This window comes from Notamacropus eugenii, chromosome 6 (assembly GCF_028372415.1).
Source record: "Notamacropus eugenii isolate mMacEug1 chromosome 6, mMacEug1.pri_v2, whole genome shotgun sequence".
Lineage (NCBI taxonomy): Eukaryota > Metazoa > Chordata > Mammalia > Diprotodontia > Macropodidae > Notamacropus > Notamacropus eugenii.
In genome coordinates this window covers 386989298-387004509 of record NC_092877.1, presented here as the reverse complement: position 1 = coordinate 387004509, position 15212 = coordinate 386989298, and the positions used below count along the sequence as shown (strand labels likewise).

The following is a 15212-nucleotide window of genomic DNA, read 5'->3' as shown; positions in this document are numbered from 1 at the left end:
CGTCACATGCACACAGTCCCCAGAGAGAAGCACCAACATCTGGGTGTCCAGGGGTGGGGGGAGAATCTCATCTGGCTCAAGAACCTTCTTCTAAAGAGTAAGCCCCAAAGAAAATCTCACCTTCGAGTGCACATACACTTTTTAGAGCCAGAAGGCATCACAAACCCTTCTGCTTCAGTGCCAATTAGCTTCGAGCAAGCAAACTTCCCCCTTAAACAAGTTCCTCCCCCAATGGGCTCCTCCCGAGGCCTAGGAATGGGGGGAGGGGATTCTTTAACTTCCATTAACATTACAATGAGTTTTGACCAGGGTGGAAGATGGGAGCCTGTCATTTTGGCTCCAAAAGCAGCCCCACCTTAGGCATTCAGGTCGAACTGCTGACCCTGCCTAAGAAACTCTCCAGGGTCTCCTGAGGCCCTTGGTCTGACTGCTGGGGCTGTGGAGGGCAGCTGACCACTCCTTTCCAAGGACTCCTGAGGGATCTTGGTGGCTTCAGACACCGTTACACCAACTGACACCAATTAGCTTCTACCAAAGGAAAGAATATTCACTAAGAAGATACACGACACAGAGAAGTTACAAAGTATCCCCCAAACGGAAGGGAGAGTGGGCTCAGACTGAAAGCTGCAGGCACAGGATGAGGTCCCCAGACTGAGAAGGTGCTCTTCCTCTTACCTCCACCCAGGTTTTCTGGGAGCTTGGGCTCAGTCTTGAAGCTCACAGGCAGAAGTGGAGAAGTGCCTCTTGCCTTTGGAAGCCCTTCTCTTCCTTCACATCTGGAGGGCCCATCAGATTTGTTGCAGGCAGTGGAGGGGAGCTGGACACTGCTCTCCCTTGCTCAGTTGGGCTCACTCCCTCCAGGGTTTGATGGCTCAGCTGACGGGCCAGTCCACTGCTGGTGGGTCTGTCGAGCATGTGGCTCAGCCGCTGTTCAGACTCCTCACCAGAGCTGGTCATTGCTGCTCTTGGCTTTGGCTGAGGGGACCTTCGATGGTTTTTCTGACCTCCTGAAGCTCACAAGGTCCAGACCAGATCCCTTCTGTCCCCAGCTTCTCATGTACCTAAGAGCAGGAAAGAATAACCATGAAAGAACCAGACACCACATGCTGAAGGACACAGAGCGGGCAGCTGGGAGAGGAGGCAGCTGGGAGGGGAGGCAGCTGCCTCCCTGCCACCCCTGCTATGGCTCATAGCATCTTTCTCACTTCAAAGCCCCCTGGATCTTTCACATACATCCTCAGTACTGGCTCAGCCTCTAATGTCATTGGTTCTTCTGGGGCCTCATCCTCAAATAGTGCCTCCTCGAAGTGCCAGCAGGCAGGCAATGTCTGTGTTTGCCCTGCATGGCCTGCCAGGAATGGTCTGGGCCCACATTGGTCAATCTCAAATAACACCGACTACGTTTGCTCCAGACAAAGGTCAAGATTCTCCTCTCACTGGACATTTCCCCCACGGCACCTGGAGACTCTAGAGACATAGAGGAGCAGGTGAGGGAAGGACTCCATGACAGGGGCAGGCAGTGCCCAGGAAGGAGGGGCACGTTGGGCTTGGCCACACTGGGTCCCTCACTTTGTTGCAGGTCAGGGCATCGCTGTGCATGGCATGCCTGCAGATGTCAGGTTACTTCTCAGCTGTGGCACTAGCCAACTATGACTTATTCTGGGCAGGTTTTTGTGGGTGAACTGAGAATTCCTTGGACTTAAAGTAGGAAGTGGCTCATTTCACAGAAAAGGAAACTGAGACCCAGAGAGAAGAGCTCCAGTCATGGTCACAGGGATTCTAATTGGCCAGGGCTGCTGATTTTGGTCCTCACTGCACCACACTGCCCCCTGCTGCCCCAGGAATGGCCAGCCCAGAGCCTGGCTCTCTTCTTGTGATCAGAGGTTTGTCTGCACCAAGCTTAAGGCTTCTCACAGTCAGCAAGAGAGAGACCCAGGGCTCCCTTTGGACATCCCCAGGGATAGGCCTAGGTTGGCACATCTGGGGCATCGAGACTGCTCAGAAAAATCTTCTCTGGGCCAGAGAAGAAAAAGGAGATAGGAGAGGTCTGGGCCCCCAAGCTACTGCTCCCTCTCCCACCTTTATAGACAGTGTATGCTGTGGCTGCTGGTCTGCCTGGCCAAGGCTGAGGGGACCTGAGTGACCCCATGTTGGCACCTCTCTGCCAGGCCCTACATGCTCCCTAGAAGGCCCCAAAAGCCCAGGGAACTGGGAGAGCTGGGCCCAGTAAGTAGCTTCCCAGGCTAATAGAATTGTCAGCTCATGGGCAAAGTCCTGGGCTCACACCCCCTACCCAATGTGGGGCTGCCCCAGAGCCCTGCTGAGTCAACACATGGTGGGTGCTGGGGAGGGGGGAGACAAGGAAGCCTTCCTCTGGAGCAAGAATGTGAGAAAGTCAGTGAGCGTGGGCATTGTTTGGTGCCAGGCTGGGCATTGGGCCCGAAGTCAGCCGCTGCTGTTTAAATTCACTCTCCTTCCCTTCTGGATACCGACACTATCAGCCTGATGACAGCCCAAGCAGGGGTTTGGACCAGAATGGTCCTTCCTAGCTTGACAATCTCGGCAGAAGTGGGCACTGCCCTCCATGGTGGGAATCCCAGCCCACCCCTTTGCCTTCCTTGGCAGGTGCGCCTAGGGGCTGGGCCTTGAGCTCTCCCCACGGCCCCAGGAGGCCACCAAAGCCAAGACCCAGCCTCCCACACCTTTCTCTCCTCACAGGTCCTTCCAAATTCTCCCTAATCCCTTCTGTGTGCAAGGCCTTGGCAGGGAGCAGCCCTCCCTTTCTGTCTTTCTGAGGCTGCCCAGTGCAGAGGGATGAGATTGAGTCACTGACATTTAGGGGGAATCAGAATTGACTTGCACGAAGTCACAGAGCTAGCAAGTGTTCAAGGCGGAATTAGATTCCGCGTCCCGGATCCCAGGGCTGGGAGTCTCCACCTGGGCCAGGCCACGTGGAGCAGCCATAGTGCCCATCTAGAGCTTTGCTTACCTGCTCAAGCTGGAATAGCCTAGCAGGATCCTAGCTTTCTCATGTGACATTGGGTAAATCTCTTCCTCTCTGAGCCTGAGCCCATATCTTAGGGGACCCGGGCCTACAGTGTAGGAGGTGAGATGGGGGGATGCGGCCTTTCCCTAACCAGCTTATTGTATAGTACCCCAAGGGAAGACTGAGAAAGAGGCAGAGACAGACAGAGAGAGCAACAGAGAGACAGAGAGACAGACAGACAGAAACAGAGAGAAACAGAGACAAAGACAGAGACAGAGAGACAGAGAAACCAGAAGAGACAGAAAGAAAGAGCAGGGAGGTGAGGGGACAGAGAGACAGACAGGCATAAAGGCAGACAGACAGACATGGTTCCAGTCTGGCAGTCTTAGACTCAGACAGTACCTTCCACTAACCAATGTAAAGTGGCTCACAGCAGGGACTTTCAGAATACTTTCTTCCAGGACCTGGTCCCCAGCATCTTCCACGTAGGTACCTTCATCTTAGGTGATCTAGGCATGTGCCCAAGCCCAGCTCCATGAAAGGAGGCCTCATCTCCCATCACTCAGGTGCCTTCTCCCCACTGTTCTCCTCCTCCCATCTCACAGGACGAAGTGGCTTCCCTCCTGACCAAGACCACCCTCTACCTGCACCAGCGACCCCCTTCCAGCTCCTCTCCTCCAATAGGTTGCCCCTCTGTCATCCCCCACAAACATGCCTCTCTTGGGTCTTTTCATGTGTGCCAGTTATGGTCCTATGTCTCTTCGGCCCTTTGTGGCTAAACTCCTCTAGAACAGGGAGCCTTCTGTCTCTCCTCTCACTCTTCTTAACCCCTTACATACTGCTTCTGACCTCATCTTTCCACCAAAATCACTCTCCCCAAGGTCACCAATGATCTCTTAATCACCAGATCCAGTGACCTTTTCTCAGTTCTCATTCTCCTTGGTCTGTCTGCAGCGCTAGAAGCTCTCATCTCCTTGGTTTCTGGGCCTCTTCTCCCTCCTGGTTCTCCTCCACCCTTTCTGACCCTTCCACTGTCTCTTTTGCTGCATTTCCCTCCAGGTCAAACTCTCCCACTGTAGGTGTCAGTCAGGGCTCTGTCCTGAGACGCAAGGCAGGTGGCTGAGACACTGGCACACGGCTGCCCAATGTGGCGTGTCTGCATCAAAGAAGGCACTGGGCTCCATGGGAAAAGGAGAATTGCAGTAGCTCAAAAGAAATGTGAGATGCGCATATTTAGAACCATGTCCACTTCTAATGGACTCGGTGCCTGAGCTGTGTGGAACTGTCCAGGCTCACATTGGTCTGACTGACTGGCTTCAGTCGGACTCGGAGCACCTTGACCCCAACATAGCGATGTCATTTCAGTGCTCCTGAAGCATGAAGGACAACAACCAGCCAGGCTTCCCTCAGGGTCTCTCCTGGGCCCTGTGCTCTTCTCCCATCTGGTGGTCTCATCAGCTCTCATGGATTTAATGACCTTTTCTCTGCTGTTGATTCTCATATCTCCCTTTCCTGCCTCAGTCTCTCTGCTGACCTCCAGCCTCCCATCTCCAAGTGCCTCTCACACATCTCAAACTGGCTGTCCAGTAGACATCTGGGACTTAACATGTTCAAAACAGAAGTCCTCCTCCTTTCCCCTAACCCCCCTCACCTCTTACCTTCCCTATCTGTGTAGACAGCACCCCCATCCTCCCAGATCCTCAGGTTTGTAACCTAGGAACCTCCCTCAGCCCCCAGATCCAATATGGCACCAAGGCTTGGCGATTTCCCTCTCCACCATCTCTCCAATGTGCCCCCTTGTCTTGTGGATGGCTTGTTTGGTGGTCCTCTGCCCCATTATTTTGTGAGCTCCCTGGGGGTCAGGGACTGTTGTTGGCCTCTTTGGTATCCCCAGAGCTTAGCACAGTGTCTGGTGCATAGTAAGGGCTTATTCAATGTTTATTCATGGATGGACCGTGACTGCATCTCCACAGCGTGACAGCTGAAGGCACAGGGCTGGAAGCTGGGATGAGGGCTATCGCTGGCATGCACCTGTTTCTGAGAGTAACTGGTCCATTTTCAGGGGGACTCTTTGCACATTGGAAATAATCAAATGCTACCAATCAGGGCTTGATCTATTGTTTTGTTGATAGTCTCTAGACTTAGAAAAGTGATGGAGAACAGGTGAATAATTCAGATGATATTACTGGGATAGCTGGGGGCGCCATCGTGCACTAAGTGGCAGGGCTAGAGTCAGGAAGATGTCTCTCCCTGAACTTAAATCCAGCCTCAGACATTTACGAGCTGTGTGACTCTGGGCAAGTAATTTTACCCTGTTTGCCTCAGTTTCCTCAGCTGCAAAATGAGCTAGAGGAAGAAATGGTAAACTGCTCCAGTATCTCTGCCATGAAAACCCCAAACGGGGTGTTAATCATTTCCTATCATTTTCAGACTTTAATAAGGGCCAGAGCCTGAATGAATTAGCCAGAAGAAGAACCTGGACCTAACAGCCTCTTTGTTCTCTCAAGTAAACTCAGATAATTCCTCTTCCTGTGTCCACAAGGTCAGAGGAGGCTGACTCAGCATTCCTTATGAGACCCTTAACTCAAGACACTGGCTTGAATAATGGGACTTTTCCATATCTTAATATTTTATGGATTTATACTATGCTATGGCATGTTAATGGTAAAGAAAACACAGATATCCTGGGCTGTCATTTCAATGGACACTTTGTCAGCTCTCTTATCTTATTGTATGTACGACCGATTGAATTATCTGTCATGGCACAGTTAAACACATTTAGAGACCATAAGTCTGAGGGACACAGACATCCTGGGACAGTCCTAAAACAGATTTAAGCCTGGTCATCCTTCTAGCAGACAGTCAGAAGTTTCCCTTAAAGGAATAAACAATATGAATTTATGTGTCTCCTCGCCTGTTTGCCTCTTTTTGACCAAACTTCCAGGTCAACAGGGGTCATGAAGAGTCAGACACAACTGAAAAGCAGCTGGACAACACATATATCTAACCTATATATATATAATATGTATGTATATATACATACACATACATATAAAATTCATTTTGGAAAGCCGGTTGTTAAATGTTTACCAGCACATCCTTCAGTGAAAGCCTTGCTCAAGTGCCCTCTCTTTGGATAGAATGAGATAATTGATTGGTGAGGGGTGAAAACAGCTGAAAAGCCGACAAATTGGATGAAGAGGAGCAGCCTTGGAGCCCTTGTGGAGAGGCCTCTGGCTGCTGTCGGAAGAGGCCCTTTGTCGGCTCCCCTGATGCTTTACTGCTTACGGGGTCGCCTCCAGCACAAGAGGAGAGGCTCTCCCCGGGAAGGTCTCTGGTGTCTGCTGCATATTGTGCCTTCATTTGGGGTTTTTGTTGGTGGTGGTCAGAGCCTCCTAATGAAGCTTCAGGGTCTCCAGCAAATTTGAGGCTTCAAAGGAGAGACCACGGGCTGAGGCCACAGAGGCTGGTAACAGGATGGACCTTAAGTAAGGGAGGGGCTGTGTGGTCCTGAGGAGAGTCCTCCAGCTCTCCCCGATCCCTCTCCTTCACCTCTCAGGGTCTCTCAGACTCTCTCCCTCCCTCTCCCTCTCTCCTCTGTCTCTCCCTCTCCTTTCTCTCTCTCCTTTCCCTTCTCTCTCTCCTTCCCCCTTTCTCTCTCTCTCCCTTTCCTTTCTCTCTCTCCTTCCCCCTTTCTCTCTCTCTCCCTTCCTTTCTCTCTTCTTTCCCTTCTCTCTCTCCTTCCCCCTTTCTCTCTCTCTCCCTTTCCTTTCTCTCTCTCCTTTCCCTTCTCTCTTTCCTTCCCCCTTTCGCTCTCTCTCCCTCTCTTTTCTTTCTCTCTCCCTTCCCTTCTCTCTCCTTCCCCCTTTCTCTCTCTCTCTCTCCCTTTCCTTTCTTTCTCTCTCTCCTTTCCCTTCTCTCTCTCCTTCCCCCTTTCTCTCTCTCTCCCTTTCCTTTCTCTCTCTCCCTCCCCTTCTCTCTCTCCTTCCCGCCTTTCTCTCCCTTACCTTTCTCTCCCTCTCCTTTCTCTCTCTCCCTTCCCTTCTCTCTCTCCTTCCCCCTTTCTCTCTCTCTCCCTTTCCTTTCTCTCTCTCCTTTCCCTTCTCTCTCTCCTTGCCCCCTTTCTCTCTCTCTCTCCCTCTCCTTTCTCTCTCCCTTCCCTTCTCTCTCTCCTTGCCCCCTTTCTCTCTCTCTCCCTCTCCCTCTCCTTTCTCTCTCCCTTCCCTTCTCTCTGTCCTTCCCCCCTTTCTCCCTTCCCTTCTCTCTCTCCTTGCCCCCTTTCTGTCTCTCTCCCAGCCCTCTTTCAGCACCTCAGTCCAGAGGACCAGGGGAGGGCACTTCATTGGCATCTCACCTGGGGCTCCTGACTAATCACACAGTGAAGCACATGGTGGAAGTCACTCCCATCCCCAGCTGAGTGCTCATCTATCACGCCTGGAGGCCCAAGTTCTAATCCTGACTCTGGCATCAGTCATTTGACCTTGAGGAAGTCCCTTTGCCTCTCTGGACCTCAGCTTCCCTGTCTGTGCAATGAAAAGACAAGATGAGCTCCCTTCCAACTCTAGGTCTAGGTTCTCCCTGACTCAAGCAGTCGATCAACAAACACTATTCAACTCCCGAGGTGTGCCTCATGAGGTGTTGAGGATACAGGGAGACAGCAGCCTGTACCTTCACGGGTCTCATCTTAGAGGAGACAGAAAGGACACATACACACACACACACGTGTGCATACATGTAGATAAGGGATGTATATGCATAGAAAACAGGCACAAGATGACTGTAGGGGAAGGCTTAGCAGCAAAAAGTAGGGAAGGCCTCTTTCAGGAGATCTTAAAGGAGGACAGGGATTCTAAGAGATGAAAGTGAGAAAGGAAGGCGTTCCCGGCATGGGGGTCAATCAATGCAAAGGCATGGGGGTGGGAAATAGGGAATATGAAGTCAGGCCAGTTTGATTGGACTATGGAATACAAAAAGGGCATAATGGGGAACAAGGCATATAGAAGGAGGAGCTGGGCTGTTGCTATGACAACAAGAGCATCTCTTTCCCTGTGCCTGACATCCCTGAAGCCCCATGTTCTCTGGCTTTATTCACCCTCCCTCCCACCCCGTCCTGGATCAGTCCTTTTTCTCTCCAGGACAGAGGAGCCCGGGAACCCCAGACCAGTCTAGGTTCAGGTCTCTGCCCTCACAGTGGCCCTGAAGCCAGCCTCCTCCTTCTTTCAGGTCAACTCCTCTCTCCTCCTCTCCCTTCACTTGCTGGCCCAGTCCAAGCTGCCCCACTGCCCCACTAACACAAATGTCCCTCTCCAGAGGCACATCCATCTGCCTTCATTCAACCATGCCTTTAATTACAGCTTCCTGAATTACTGCCTTCAAGGCTGACTGAGTCAGGATTCTCTCCAGAGGACACAGAAGGACCTTTGAAGTCTGGAGGCAAGCTCTGAAGGCTCTTCCTGTCTTTCCTCCCCAGTCAGTGGCATCAGGGCCAGAACCCTGAGAGGTGACCTGGGTCTACCACCTGCCTGCCTGCCCCCAGCCTGGCACTGATCTGGCATTCAGGGCCAACCCCACTCTAGGGGGAGGTGCCTTTGGCTCGAGGCACAGAGAAGGGGACAGATTGGGCTAAGGATGTGAATGTACTCTGGTAGGTCCAACTCAGTGGTGCCTAGCCTAGGTGCAAGCCCTCCCAGCAGCAGCGCCCCCCATTCATTACCAGTAAGATCCTGACTCTGCCCTGCCCCCACTGCTGCCACCAGGCATTGTGTGGTAGTTGCATGCAGAGACAGAGGTGAGGTTCAGATCCTGGGCTTCACAGCAGCTGGAGGACCTGCCTCCTGACTCTTGGCCAAACTTGGTGGTCATCAATGACTTGACAAGTGGCTTGAAGTGGTACAGCCCCAAGTCACCCCTCCATCCAGTGCTTCGGGGAGCAGGGATGGGCCCTAAACCTGTAAGGGCAAAGTAGCATCTTCAAGGTTCTAGAACTGCCCTGGAGCCCAGAACCCTCCCACTAGGGGGATGGTAGCAGAGCTCTCCATGAAGGAGTAGGGAAGAAGACAGATGCTCTCTGCTCTGGGCATTCTCCCCCTGCCCCCAAGTTGGGCTGACAAGTGGAATCTGCTGCCCCCATCTGGCATGTGGTGGCGGGAAGCCCTTTTATTGGCCCCATGGCCACAGAGGAGGACCCAGGCAGGATCAGCCATGCAGACCTAGTTCCCTAAAGAGTCTCTGCCACAGCCCGGGGCTCATGGTGCCCCAGTCTGAGACTGAGCCTTCAGGCCTGAGGCACCTGGAGAGGGGGATAACCAGGCCGTAGGAAAGTTTAAAACCTCTAAGAACAAGGAGGGCAGACCTAACACCACTCTGGGGAAGGACCAGAGAACTGTCTAGAGGTGTATAATCATGGGTTGCCTTGGTAGGTAATGATTTCCCTATCCCTGGAGGTACGAGGAGCAGGAGTGTAGCCCTGTCACAATGGGTAAGAAGGTCATTGTTCTGGGTAGTAACACAACCAAGTTAATCTCTAGCCCTGGCCTAGCCTCAAGTGAGCCTGACAGCTGCTGGGGGAGGAGCAGGGCTTAACAAATAAGAAAATCTTCCTTGGAACTCCTGACCACTGCCCTCCCCACCCCCACCTCTAGATCACATCTCAGCCTCAGGGGAAATCTAGGAAGAGAGATGGACAGACAGACATAGGACAGACAGACCTGGGCACTAGGCTTTCCCAGTGGCTTGCTAAATGAGCCATGAGGGAAGCAGCTACATACAGGGTTGGGTGCATGAGAGAGACAGAGACAGAGAGGCAGAGAGAGACAGAGACAAAGACAGAGACAGAGGTGGAGAGAGAAGAGACAGAGATGGATACAGACACAGAGACTAACAGACAGAACGAGAGACAGAGAAAGTCAGAGACAGACACACAAAGAGAGCCGGCCGAGGGGAGGGAAGGAGAGGCAGAGGACCGTAAGCTGAAAAGCCTATGGCCTGACATCTACCAGGGCTCACCTGGGTCAGCCAGCTCTCAATTAGTCACATGAGGGAAGGGGGTGCAGGTGTGAAGGAAGGCTTTCCCTCCGCCCTGGGCCCAGCTCGGTGCCCCTGCAGGCGGTAGGCACCTGATAAACTGAATGAATGAGTAAATGAACGAGCCCCAGCAGCCGCTGTCCCCAGGGCCCGATCTCTGGCTCGGAAGGGCCCCCCTTTCTCTCGGGCAGAGCCCAGCCCCGCCCGCCCCCCCAGCCCCGCTCTGATCCTGCCCGGACCCCCAAGGCAAAGACGCAGCAGAGGCAGGTGAGCTACCAATGGCTATGTTGGCGGCGGGCAGGGCGGGCACCGCCCTCAGTGGGCATAGATCATGTCGGACAAGGCCCCCGGGGTGTGGGTGGTGATTTGCATGCGCAGCCACCAGTAGTAGTCCATGGGGTGGTAGCGGGTGTAGGGGGTCTTGGAGGTCAGGGCGTGGCTGACGGCCTCGATCACCGGCGTGGTGTCGGTAGAGCCCCCGTTGCAGTAGGACTCCATGAGCTGGACCTTCTCCTCGAAGTACGGGCGCCCGTAGTCCCGGCGCACCACCTCGGGCAGGTTGTTCCACATCTTCTCGGCCATGGCTCGGATGCGCTCGGGGCTGTGAAGCCTGGTGGCCGGGACGAAGTTGCCGGGCTCCACCACGCTGACCCGGACGTCCAGCGGGTACATCTCGTAGCGAAGGCAGTCGGAGAAGGCCTCCACCCCGAACTTGGTGATGCAGTAGGTGGAACGGGCGGCGCAGGCCATTCTGCCCAGCATGCTGCTAATGTTGACCACCCGGCCTGCGGGGAGGAGGCCAAGGGCACATGGGGAGGTGGGCAGCGCTGGGAGGGCCCCCGGGGGCTTCCTTACCCCCTTCCAAAGTGAGGCGGACAGCTCCAGTGCCCGGGCAGGGGCTTCCCAAAGTTGGGAGGGCAGCCTGAGGACCTAGTGCACTCCTCCCCCTCCACACCCACACCCTCCGGGTCTTCAGATTGAGACCAAATCACCCCTTGGGGTGAGGATTCTTGGTCAAGTCAAAGCTGAACTGGCTGGCTTCTCAGGTCCCTCCCACTTCCCCAGCCCTCAACTAGATCTGGGGGCCTACAGGACATCTCCCTGCAGAGAGGGTCTGAACATTCCTTTGGGAGTAACCTGAGGTTCCAGAGCCAGAAGGAGAGATCAGGCCAAGACTGTGATGTTATGGGTCATCCTTGAGTCCTGAGGGACAATGGGCCACTTCTATGGGAGGGAGGGGGACCCAGGAAGCGCAGCCTTCAGGGGAACTAAGATGGAATCTGAATCACTCAGTCCAACTCCCTCATTTTACCAGGAAAATTGAGAACCAGAAAGGGCCCCCAGGCCCCACCTTGCCCTCCAACCTTCAACCATCTTTCTCTGTCAGTCCTTCCCTTGCCCCTCCCAAGGGGGATCAGAGGTCTTTCAGACAACCTGATTACAGCACCTTTCTTCCCCCCAATCCATCCTGTCCTCAGCAGCCCTAAACCTTCACCTTCATGTGGCACTTCTCTGCTCAATCACCTTCAACAGTAAAATCAACCACCTTCCATTTGGCACTGAAAGCCCCTCCTGCCCAGTCTGGCCCTCATCTCCCCCATGGGTCTCCTTTTCCATTGCAGCCCAACTGGCCTGAGCCTGCCCTTCCTGTCTCACATAGGCTGCTCTTCAGTTCTGGGATGCTTTCTCTCCTCCTTTGCACTCCTCAGAAATCTTCTTGACCTTCAACAAAGGTTAGGCCAGGGGCCACCTCCTTCTGCCTCCACCCTCTCCTCTCACAGTCTGGAGCACTCCAGTGGGAGCTATCCTGCCTGGTACTCTCCTTTATGGGCTAAGTCTCCTATTCCGCCCCCTGTGCTTGCTCCACAACATTAGCTCTTTTAAGACAAGAACTGTTTTTCATCTTATCCACTCAGGAGAGTGGTCTGTACATAGGAGGTCTAAACAAATGGGGGTAGTGCTGAAGGTGGGGAGCTGAGAGAGAAGATTGAATAGGTAGATGGAGATATAGGCAGACAGGAGGATGGATGGATGGATGGATGAAGCACCTGAAAGAAATATAGATGGATGAAGGAGTGGGTGAAGTGATGGATGGATGGATGAATTGATGGAGAGAGAGATGATTGATGGGTAGATAAATAGTTAGATGGATGGATGGCTAGATAAGTAGTAGACAGATGAGTAGATAGACAGACAGATGGGTGGGTAGATAGATGGATGGAGAGATAGATATATTATTGATGGACAGACAGATGGACAGATGGATAGAGAGAGATAACCAACACACTATCCCTGTAGGCTGGCATGATCAGAAGGCCCAGGATTCTTGCCAGTTAAGAAGAGATTCCCGATAGACTGGAGGGATGGAGCCAAGATGGTGGAGTAGAAAGGCGCACCTACTCTAGCTCTCCCCACACAGCCCATAAAATAGCTATAAAAAATGACCCTAAACAAATTCTAGAGCAGCAGAAGCCACAAAACAACAGAGTGAAAGAGATTTCCAGCCCAAGGCAGCCTGGAAGGGGGACAGGAATTGCACCAGGCTCAGAGGGGAGTGCAGCCCTTGGAGAGCAGCCAGCCTTAGGTGCTCTGAGTGAGCAGGACTCAGAGGCAGAATCCCCAGCAGCAGCTGCAGTTCCCAGTTTACTCAGCCCACAAATGCCAAAGACAGCTTCAAGATTCTGGGAAGAAAAGCTTGTGGTATTTCCCAGACCAGAGCATAGGCCAGGAGAGGAGTAAACTCCTCTCCCTTGATTGTGCCATCTTGGAGGAACTTACAGGTCCCCAGAGTATACCCTCCTCTTGACACAGGACTCAAAAGTCAAATAATTGGCTGGGAAAATGCCCAAAAAAGTTTTAAAAAAATAAGACTATAGAAGGCTACTTTTTTGGTGAACAGGTATTTTCTTCTGTCCTTTCAGACGAGGAAGAAAAAAAGCAGACTATCAGAGGAAGACATCAAAGCCAAGATTTCTGCATCCAAAACCTCCAAAAAGCATGTGCAATGGGCTCAGGCCATGGAAGAGCTCAAAAAGAATCTTGAAAATCAAGTAGGAGAGGTGGAGGAAAAATTGGGAAGAGAAATGAGAGAGATGCAAGAAAAGCATGAAAAGCAGGTCCACACCCTGCTAAAGGAGACCCCAAAAAATGCTGAAGAAAATAACACCTTTAAAAATAGGCTAACTCAACTGGCAAAAGAGATTCAAAAAGCCAATGAGGAGAAGAATGCTTTCAAAAGCAGAATTAGCCAAATGGAAAAGGAGATTCAAAAGCTCACTGAAGAAAATAGTTCTTTCAAAATTAGAATGGAACAGATGGAGGCTAATGACTTTATGAGAAACCAAGAAATCACAAAACAAAACCAAAAGAATGGAAAAATGGAAGATAATGTGAAATATCTCATTGGAAAAACAACTGACCTGGAAAATAGATCCAGGAGAGACAATTTAAAAATTACGGGCCTACCTAAAAGCCATGATCAAAAAAAGAGCCTAGACATCATCTTTCATGAAATTATCAAGGAAAACTGCCCTGAGATTTTAGAACCAGAGGGCAAAATAAATATTCAAGGAATCCACAGAACACCGCTTGAAAGAGATCCAAAAAGAGAAACTCCTAGGAACATTGTGGCCAAATTCCAGAGTTCCCAGGTCAAGGAGAAAATATTGCAAGCAGCTAGAAAGAAACAATTCAAGTATTGTGGAAATACAATCAGGATAACACAAGATCTAGCAGCTTCTACATTAAGGGATCGAAGGGCATGGAATAGGATATTCCAGAAGTCAAAGGAACTAGGACTAAAACCAAGAATCACCTGCCCAGCAAAACTGAGTCTAAAACTTCAGGGGAAAAATTGGTCTTTCAATGAAATAGAGGACTTTCAAGCATTCTTGATGAAAAGACCAGAGCTGAAAAGAAAATTTGACTTTCAAACACAAGAATGAAAAGAAGCATGAAAAGGTAAACAGCAAAGAGAAGTCATAAGGGACTTACTAAAGTTGAACTGTTTACATTCCTACATGGAAAGACAATATTTGTAACTCTTGAAACTTTTCTCAGTATTTGGGTAGTTGGAGGGATTGTACATACATACATACATACGTACATATATATGGACAGAGAGAACAGGGTGAGTTGAATAGGAAGGGATGATATCTAAAAAAATAAAATTATGAGGTGAGAGAGGAATATATTGGGAGGAGAAAGGGAGAAATGGAAAGGGGTAAATTATCTCTTATAAAAGTAAGAAAAAACTTTTTCAATGGAGGGGAAAAGGGGGGAGGTGAGAGAAAAAGTGAAGCTTACTCCCATCACATTTGGTTGAAGGAAGGAACAACATGCACACTCAGTTTGGTATGAAAATCTATCTTACACTACAGGAAGTAGGGGAAAAGGGGATAAATGGGGTGGGGAGATGGTAGAAGGGAGGGCAAATGAGAGGAGGGAGTAATGAGAAGTAAACACTCTTGGGGAGGGACAAGGTCAAAAGGGAGAATAGAATAAATGGGAGGCAGGATAGGATGGAGGGAAATATAGTTAGTTTTACACAACATGACTATTATGGAAATCTATTGCAAAGCTACATATATGTAACCTATCTTGAATTGCTTGCCTTCTCAGTGAGGATGGGTGGGGAGGGAGGAAGGGAGAGAAGTTAGAACTCAAAGTTTTAGGAACAAATGTTGAGAATTGTTTTTGCATGTAACCGAGAAATAAGAAATACAGGTAATGGGGAAAAAAAATCTATGTTGCTCTACAGGAAAAGAGAGAAGATGAGAATAAGGGAAGGGAGAGGTGGGATAGAAGGGAGGGCAGATTGAGGAAAGGGGTAATCAGAATGCATGGTGTTTTGGGGTGAGGGGAGGGAAGAGATGGGGAGAAAATTTGAAACTTAAAATCTTGTGGAAATGAATATTGAAAACTAAAAATAAATAAATAAATTGGAAAAAAAAAGTTACAGCCCCATCCAGACTTTGGGGACCCCTGGAACCAACAGTGAGTACTACCAGCTGAGAGAATGCCTAGGATGATGCATGAAGGCAGCCATGAGGGGTCAGTCTGGAAGGACAGGGAGGAGCCTGACTAGACAGAATTGGTTCCTAGAGGCAGTGGGGAGCAGGGGGGCCAGTCAGACCTGGGCTCTGAGGTCAGCAGCATGTTGGTGGATTGTCTCTCTATATCTGGTGGTCTCTGAGGTCCCTGG

The 15212-nt window shown here is 51.1% G+C and overlaps 1 protein-coding gene across 2 annotated transcripts in view; it reads right to left on the bottom strand.

Moving 5' to 3' along the window:
- Window positions 1–10277: 10277 nt before the first annotated feature.
- Window positions 10278–15212, bottom strand: part of BDH1 (3-hydroxybutyrate dehydrogenase 1) — a 29067-nt gene continuing 24132 nt past the window's right edge. For both annotated transcript variants that reach the window (XM_072618928.1, XM_072618929.1), the window contains exon 8: window positions 10278–10794. In XM_072618928.1, coding sequence (XP_072475029.1) covers window positions 10325–10794 — 470 coding nt within the window. In that variant the 3' untranslated portion in view covers window positions 10278–10324. The remainder of the gene's footprint in view (window positions 10795–15212) is intronic.